This window comes from Euprymna scolopes, chromosome 41 (genome assembly GCF_053919585.1).
Source record: "Euprymna scolopes isolate OS-2025 chromosome 41, ASM5391958v1, whole genome shotgun sequence".
In the NCBI taxonomy this organism is placed as follows: Eukaryota; Metazoa; Mollusca; class Cephalopoda; order Sepiida; family Sepiolidae; genus Euprymna; species Euprymna scolopes.
Genome location: NC_136522.1, coordinates 47130645 through 47138722, shown reverse-complemented (window position 1 = coordinate 47138722; position 8078 = coordinate 47130645). Strand labels below are relative to the sequence as shown.

General features: G+C 33.0%; 2 protein-coding genes across 2 annotated transcripts in view; one reads left to right on the top strand and one right to left on the bottom strand.

The window, feature by feature from the left end:
• Positions 1–1379: 1379 nt before the first annotated feature.
• LOC145266512 (protein farnesyltransferase subunit beta-like) lies at positions 1380–2843 on the bottom strand. Its single transcript, XM_080122246.1, has one exon. It carries the CDS (start codon positions 2841–2843, stop codon positions 1521–1523), a length of 1323 nt encoding a protein of 440 aa, XP_079978372.1. The 3' UTR covers positions 1380–1520.
• The window catches only part of LOC145266510 (histone acetyltransferase KAT5-like), a 29178-nt gene continuing 23917 nt past the window's right edge, over positions 2818–8078 (top strand). The window contains exon 1 of the mRNA XM_080122243.1: positions 2818–2958. The gene's annotated coding sequence lies outside the window, so the exon portion shown is untranslated. The remainder of the gene's footprint in view (positions 2959–8078) is intronic.

Below are 8078 nucleotides of genomic sequence, written 5' to 3'. Positions count from 1 at the left end.
CTTTTCAGTTGGACCCCCCCCCCAAAAAAAAAACATGGCCTTCGGTAATAACAATGGATTACATTGGATAATAAATGTCTTAATATTCAGAAAACTACTTTACGCGAAATTAAATGCGATATTCATTTTCAGCATACCCTAAAATCTTTAAAGTCGTTTTGCAAACAAGTGTTGACTGTTGAAATGAAAAAAAAAAAAAAAAGAAAGAAATGCTCTTCTCGCCCTACCACTACCCCTCCAAAAATGATTTTGCTGTAACAGAATATTTTTCGTTCTTGTTTAGTATTCAACTTAATTTTTAAAATACAGAAAAATCTTAACGTACCCGTCACGGAACGAAAATGTCATTTCCAAAATTACGTAAATTGATCAAGTTTTATTTTTAACTAAGAACATCAAGAGTAAGCAAAAAAGAAATCTCAGATCGTTATCTTGCAAAAAACAAAACAAAAACAAAGCAACGGCAGATAAAGCCACAATAATTCAAACTTGCGAGATCAGCCTTGTAACGCTACCGATTTCACATTAACCGCTTTAAATTGTTTAAAATATTCTTTATTAAAAAAAAGATACTTGATCAATTGACGTGATTCTTTAAAAATTAGGTTGAATTCTAACTCAGAACAGATTTTTTTCTGGTGGTGGTGGGAGGTCTGTTGCCACCCGGGCATAAGGTTAGTGGTAAAAGGTTTATATTTTATGCACCATGCGGAAGAGAACAAAAAAGTTCTATAAAATTACCAGACCCCACCCACCCAAAAATAGTGATATACTGTACAGATTAGATTCGATAAAGTTGTATAAAAAAAAAAAAAAAAAAAAAAAAAAAAACAGAAAACAAATATATAACAAATAAATGTTATCAAAGGCAAGATAAGTTACTTTTCTGCCAAACTGGATATATTTTTTGTGTTTTTATTCAATGTAACATGTTTATTCAGCTCGAAAAATATAGTGTTTCCCGATGTATTGGAAAATTCAAAATGGCGCCCGACTCTCTCTTTAACACGGTAAGTTTGGGAAAAGGTGTTATAAATAAAAAACTAGATAAAATACTGTTGGTAACTCGCTCAATATATGTTACCGTGACATAGGTTGACATATATTCTGTGGGTTTTTAATAGTATTTTGTCTAGTTTATTATTTATAACACCTTTTTCCAAACTTACCGTCTCCGCGAGAGAGTCGGGCGACGGGCGTCATTTTGAATTTTCCAATATATCGGTAAACACTATGTTTTTCGAGCTGAATAAACATGTTACATTGAATAAAAACACAAAAAAAATGTATCCAGTTTGGTAGAAAAGTAATTTATCTTGCCTGTTTTTTGACAACTTTATCGAATCTATGTGTATAGTAACACAAACCCTATATATCCTTTTAATATTTTGGTCCACAATCCAGCTAAAAGTCTCGGTCTTAAAACGGAAGTTGATTTAGTTACCTCCCGTAAGTAACTACACTCGTGGGAGATAACTGTGCCAGTAGTAAATATTAAACAACTTTTTTTTTTTTTTTTTTTACTTGTCCGTATCCGGTATAAGCAAGGTTTTAAAATATTTCAGCGCCTTGTATACGGTATCCCCACATATATTAAAAACAGGATGTGTAGGCTTTAATTCGTTATCCAATCCTCCCAATATGTGAAGTCTCTTGCTTCCGTTATGCTGTGCCACGGAAAGGCCGCTCAGGCAATAACACGTGTGGTAATAATCCCTGGGTTTGGAGGGCTTGTCTCGGAGACCCCCACGAGGGTGCTGGCAAGAAGTGAGAACATATTCCTGGAGGGCACCCACTTGAAAGAGCCAAAGTTCAGTCGATATTTCAGAGTCCTTTTCGTCTATCGAAAGGCTCGACTGCAGCAAAGGTATCGCGCCGGCTTGCCAAAAAGAGTAACATCCATCCACAAGTTTCCCCGTGCGACCCTGGAAACCGCCCTCAAACTTCATTTGTCGGTTGACCAGCCACCTGAGGAGCAACTTCGTGTCGCACAGGGAGACCTTTCTTAGTAGACAAAGAGAAGCGAGTCCGCAGAAGGAGTACCCGCCGTGGGCCTCTAGTCCGGGTCTACCTGCAAAACCACCCTCGTAAGTTTGACAGCTGACGATCCATTCTGGGGTGTCCTCAAACAGTGCAGATTCTCCAGATATTAGGTTGCAGATGGCCACACAGCTGGCGACCAGATAAATACCCCTCACGTCGATCTCGCCTCCCGCATGCAGTTCAAACGAACCGTCGGGTTGTTTCATCCGATAGAAAAAATCTAACAGTCCATTTCGATTTATCACCGAGTAAGCGTACTCGTTTCCGAGGATAGCTAAAGCGTTCACCGCTGCGTAGGTAGAAGCCAGATGAGGTTGCTGACCAGGACCACCGCCGAAACCTCCATCGGGATGCTGACAACGTCTCAAAAAATCCGCTATATGCTCGACATTTTCGTCAGCGAGTGGGAGGCAATCTAAAAGATCGAGACTATGTAAAATCCAATAACATAGCCAAGTACGGCTAGCGTCGAGGCATTGGTACGAACTACTTAATTCTTTTAATCCCGCCCTTAAGAATGAGATGTGGCGTTCCCGTTCAAGACGAGGGTGTCTTTTTTCCACCTCTTGAGGAGAATCGCTATCCTCTTCATCCTCGTCCGAAGGCGATAATTCGTACTCGCTATGGTATTTAAGCCGGGCCAGTTCGAACATCTCCTGGATTTTTTTCTCTACTGTTTCCTGTTCTCTTGATGTAGCAGTGGATACTTTGTCGTTATAGAATCGCGATTTTTCCAGTAAGTCCTGTTCTGGCTGCTCTGCATACCTTGGCCGTAATCTTTTTATTGCGGAGGCTGCCATGCTTGTTTATATTAACATGCGGCTAAAAATTCCTTAGATTTCACTTCGAGAGAAAAAGAGTTTCTACTACGATGCCACCTAGTGACCAACTTCGAAATAAAAGCGCACACCAAGGGCAAGTAACTCTCGTTCATCCTAAAATCATTTTACGATATTTTTTGTTGCTTTATTAAGTTGACTTTTTTGAGGAACAGAATTCACTATAAATGAAATAATTTTTATTTTTCAAGTTTAAATTATTTTCGGTGCAAATCCATTATTCAACCTGATTAAAAAAAAAAAGAAGGTATATACAGAAAAATATTTATGATCTACATCATTACCCGTTATGGAACGAACATGTTATATTCCAAAAATCATAACTTAGAAAATCAAATTTTATGAGGGAGCGAGACAGTGTGTATTGATCCGCCATATTTAATGAATTAGCGAAAAAACTCAATTCGAACAACTGAGATTTAAAAATCAGACTTCTAATGGCTACGATCGTTAAAAAAACGATTATTTATCATAAGACTATTTGATCAGTTTACGTGATTTTTGGAATATGACATTTTCGTTCCGTTATAGAGATTTAAATTTTTTTAAATGTATTTTTAAAAACAAAGTGAATTCTGGACAAGCACCTTATTTTCTTTAAAAATTATTTTCTTTAAATCTAATTTACTTAAATATTTGAATTTTACAAATCCGTCTAGACTTCCCGTTAATTTGTCAATAAAAATGTGGAAAGAAATCCCCAAAAAGAAAATGTATTAATACATTTAGGTTATCTTGAACATTTCAACCAGTTGAAATGTATATTTCGCCTGGTGTAAAAGGGGGGGGTGAACTTTTTTTTTATAATATAATAATAACGATATTAGCAAAAATTATGAAATACACAGTATTATTTTGGCCTGTTTATTTATTTATTTTTTCATAAAAATTTTCTCAACAAAAATACAGAAAAATCGGTACTTGTACAGTTTAATCAAGACATTAAAAATGAAAACATCGAAAAAAAAAAAAAAGGGTTGTATTGTACGTATCCGTTATGAACGAAGTTCTCCGAAAAAAAAATCACTTAATTTCATCAAGTAGTTTTTTTTTGTTTTTGTTTTTTTCTACAGGGGTGTAGGCGCTTTACATGGAGTTATCTCCCCGTGGCGTGTTCTTAAATTTCCATAATGACTGATTATTGGCTGACTTCAACGCGCTCTCATAAAAACGTGTTTTTCCGCTGTAAAAAAAAAAAACCCAAAAAAACTACTTGATCAAATTAAATGAATTTTTTTTGAGATCTTCAGTTCAAAACTGATACGTACAATATAACTTTTTTTTTTTTCGATATTTTCGTTTTTTAATGTCTTGATTAAACTTTACAAGTACCGAAAAATCGTCAGATGCCATATTCTAAAAATCACGTGAATTGATCAAGTAGTTTTTTTTTTTTTTAACAATAAAAAATTAAATTTTATGGTGAACTGTAGGGACTGCCAAAATTCACCATAGAATTACCCCACCCTATATGTAACACGATGTAACTTTATTATAAATCAATATTATCAATATAACTTTTGTACCATTTAAAAGAAGGGCAAAATAAACTAGTAATAACTAAAAAAAATATTTTTCATCGAACGAAAATAATGAAATGGCGAAACGAAAATCGTGTTTACACAATTGGCGCTTTAAAATAACCTTTCCATGTAGTAGACCTTCCGAACGTGAAAAAATGCCCGTGTTTAATAAATCTAGCAAAAATCAACTAATTGTCAGATTTTCGTGAAATTTTCAATACTTATCAATTTTAGAATGAAATTGCATATGAAATGCAGTTTCCGTAAAATATATAAGGGGAAATGGGTTTGTATTACTGTACACATAGATTCAAAAAAGTTGTCAAAAAACAAATATATAACAAATAAATGTTATCAAAGGCAAGATAAGTTACTTTTCTACCAAACTGGATATATTTTTCGTGTTTTTATTTAATGTAACATGTTTATTCAGCTCGAAAACCATACAGTGTTTACCGATGTATTGGAACATTCAAGATGGCGTCTGATTCTCTCTTTAACACGGTAAGTTTGGGAAAAGGTGTTATAAATAAAAAACCGGTTAAAATACTGTTAAAAACTTGCTCAATACATGTTACCGTGGCATAGGTTGACATATATTCGGCGGGTTTTTAATAGTATTTTGTATAGTTTTTTATTTATAACACCTTTTCCCAAACTTACCGTGTTAAAGAGGGTGTGAGACGCCATCTTGAATTTTCCAATACATCAGTAAACACTGTATGTTTTTTGAGCTGAATAAACATGTTACATTGAATAAAAACACAAAAAATATATCCAGTTTGGTAGAAAAGTAACTTATCTTGCCTTTGATAGCATTTATTTGTTATATATTTGTTTTTTGACACCTTTTTTGTATCTATGTGTACAGTAATACAAACCTGGGGAAATATTTTTTTTAGTGCGTGTCCCCCCGCCCTATTTATTTTTTTGAACAAAATATATTTAAATCCATCGAAATTTCTATTTATTATGAAACATAAGAGTTCAAATAAGTAAAAGATATTTATTTTTTAAAAGTTTAAATACACGTATTGAACAAAAATTTACCTTGAAGTTCCAATTAAAAAAAATGATATAAATTTAATATTATATTTTTTTTAATAGCTTTTTTTCGAATTAATATATACTATAATCAGTTGAATTGCCAAAAAAAAGAAACTTCGTAAACATTAATTAATTTTTAAAAGATTAAAACGATTAAAATTCTATTATTTCAAAATGTTCCATTACAACATAGATTTTTAATTAATTGTGTTTAAATTTTTTTAATATTAAGTTTTAATATAAACATGGCTCTTGTCAGCTATTTTATCACCAGATTAAAACCAATTTGAAAATATTATTGCACAAATATTAAACATTTTGTAGCCCCCGCCCCTCATATTTTGTTTGTCTCTTTTTACCGAACAAAATATGGAAGCCCGTAGGTAACCAAAAGAACATTCAGTAAAACCGCATTTCATATTTAATATACAAATGTTTATAATATTATTAATCATTAAACTGTGTAAATCTTAAAACCTAACAAAATTATGACAAAGATTAATTATTAATTGCAGTTTGAAGAAGATGAACAAAGGTTTTAAAAAAATCATTAAGTCGCTTCTGCTTTCCATAGTTCGTATAGTTAACACAAATCTGACGTCACGGGAACATGCGCTCCGTTTTTCACATTGTTTTGGGGATACCTAATGAACTGAGATGTTAAGTTTTGATCCGTCATGTTTTATAAATAAGGAGGACAACTCGATTCGAACTATCGAGATCCAAATCATGAATTGGAATGTTACATTTTAATAAAAAATTTATTTTAAAAACATAAATTAACGAATTGTTCCCTTTTTTTTTTGTTTTTTCAAACATTAATTAACAAATATTTAAATTAGCATATGTGTGTTTTTAATAAATAAATTTAAATTACTACAGTGTTTCGATATTTTCTTTATCTATAAACGGTGTAGCGACTAGCTATTTCGACCGGAATAAATGACAGACAGGAACATTTCTACAGTGATCACCGTTTTAAAACGCCTACGCGTTTTTGACAATGTGTAGGAACATGATGCTGTGATGCGACCAAACGCATACAAAAGCAAGTGAACTATGTTTACACGCCCTCATGCTTGAATATGGTGAGCAGCAGGCGGGCACTATAAAGGCATTTACCCGCCAAAATCAAAACAGTTTTTCTCCAAGTTCTCAAGTACAACACGTGTTCGAGGAAGCTCCGTCTTCATGAGACGTTAAAACACCCATCTTGGTTTTACACGGGCAGTAAATGAACTACAATACTCATTGTGGAAATTTACCACCTCCTGTTAAACATTCGTATCCCAAACCACTGTCCTTACAATGTGAACGAACACACACACGCGTGTATTCACTTCTTTGGATTCACTTCTATGCCTGTTTCCACCAGGAAATAAGCCATATTAATTCCAAGCCTTCCTGTGGCACACCTATCATAAAAATCAGTACTTTCAAGCCTTGTGCCATACACACAAAATTCACACATCAATAACCATTCATTTAAAACGTTCAAACACAAGAAAACACTGATGTTGGAACACTTTATTTTAATATTTCTTTCACATAAATAAACATTATTTATTTTATATAAACTTAGCAATTCCGTGTTCTTTATCGAGTGCCGTTTTTTCTTGAATTTATTTTTATTTTTTTATTTACAGATATAAACTTTGTATAACTTAGCGACCATATTTAATTTATTATTAAGGGCCCTGAAAATGCATCCCATAGATTAATGACTCTGCCATGAATTCAGGATCTGATGAGGGCTTATGCAGAATATGGATCGTACATTTCAAATAACATCACTAATAAAAAATGACAGCAAACATTTTATTGTTAATTTAGTAAATCATAACTCCTGTCGTATATGGACAGTGATCAAGAAATTATTGGACAACAGTTACATCCATGCAATACACAATGGAGAACGACACATTGTCATCAAATTCGACTACAAACTGGTGACACTGACGTCAGCAAAATGGCACTCTGCATGAACTGGTGACCCTCAACTTCAGCAAAATTAGCAAGATGCCAGTGGTGGGATTCAAATTTTTTAAGAACAGGTTCTAAGAAAACAGATCGTGTGTGTGTATATATATATATATATATATATATATATATATATATTATATAAACTGTTATCTTTATAAGAATAAAGAATCTACTATAATGTAGTTATAGAATTTTTAAAATATCCAACTATTCTTAGTATAAATTTATTAATAATTATTTTGCTAATATTCTAATTAATACAGGTCTGAATAGGGGTCTACCTAATTTTAACAACCGGTTTGCCGCACTCATAATATGTCATTGATTTACTGACGATTCGCATGAACTGATGCGAACTGGCTGAATCCCATCACTGCAAGATGCAACCTTGGTGCTTCCCATAAACTACTCGCAGTTCTCATAAAATTTCTTATGAGTCTCGTAAAAAAAAAAAAAAAAAAATCGTGGATCACTTCATTTTAAAAAAATTAATGCTTGAGCTAAAATGTTACAAAAAAAAACGAACAGATTCTGAAAGGAAAAAAAGAAAAAAGAATAAAACTATTTTTTTCTTTTCCAGTCATTTAACTGGTGACCTCGACTTTAATAAAACGACCACACATGCAACCATAGCCCTCCCAAT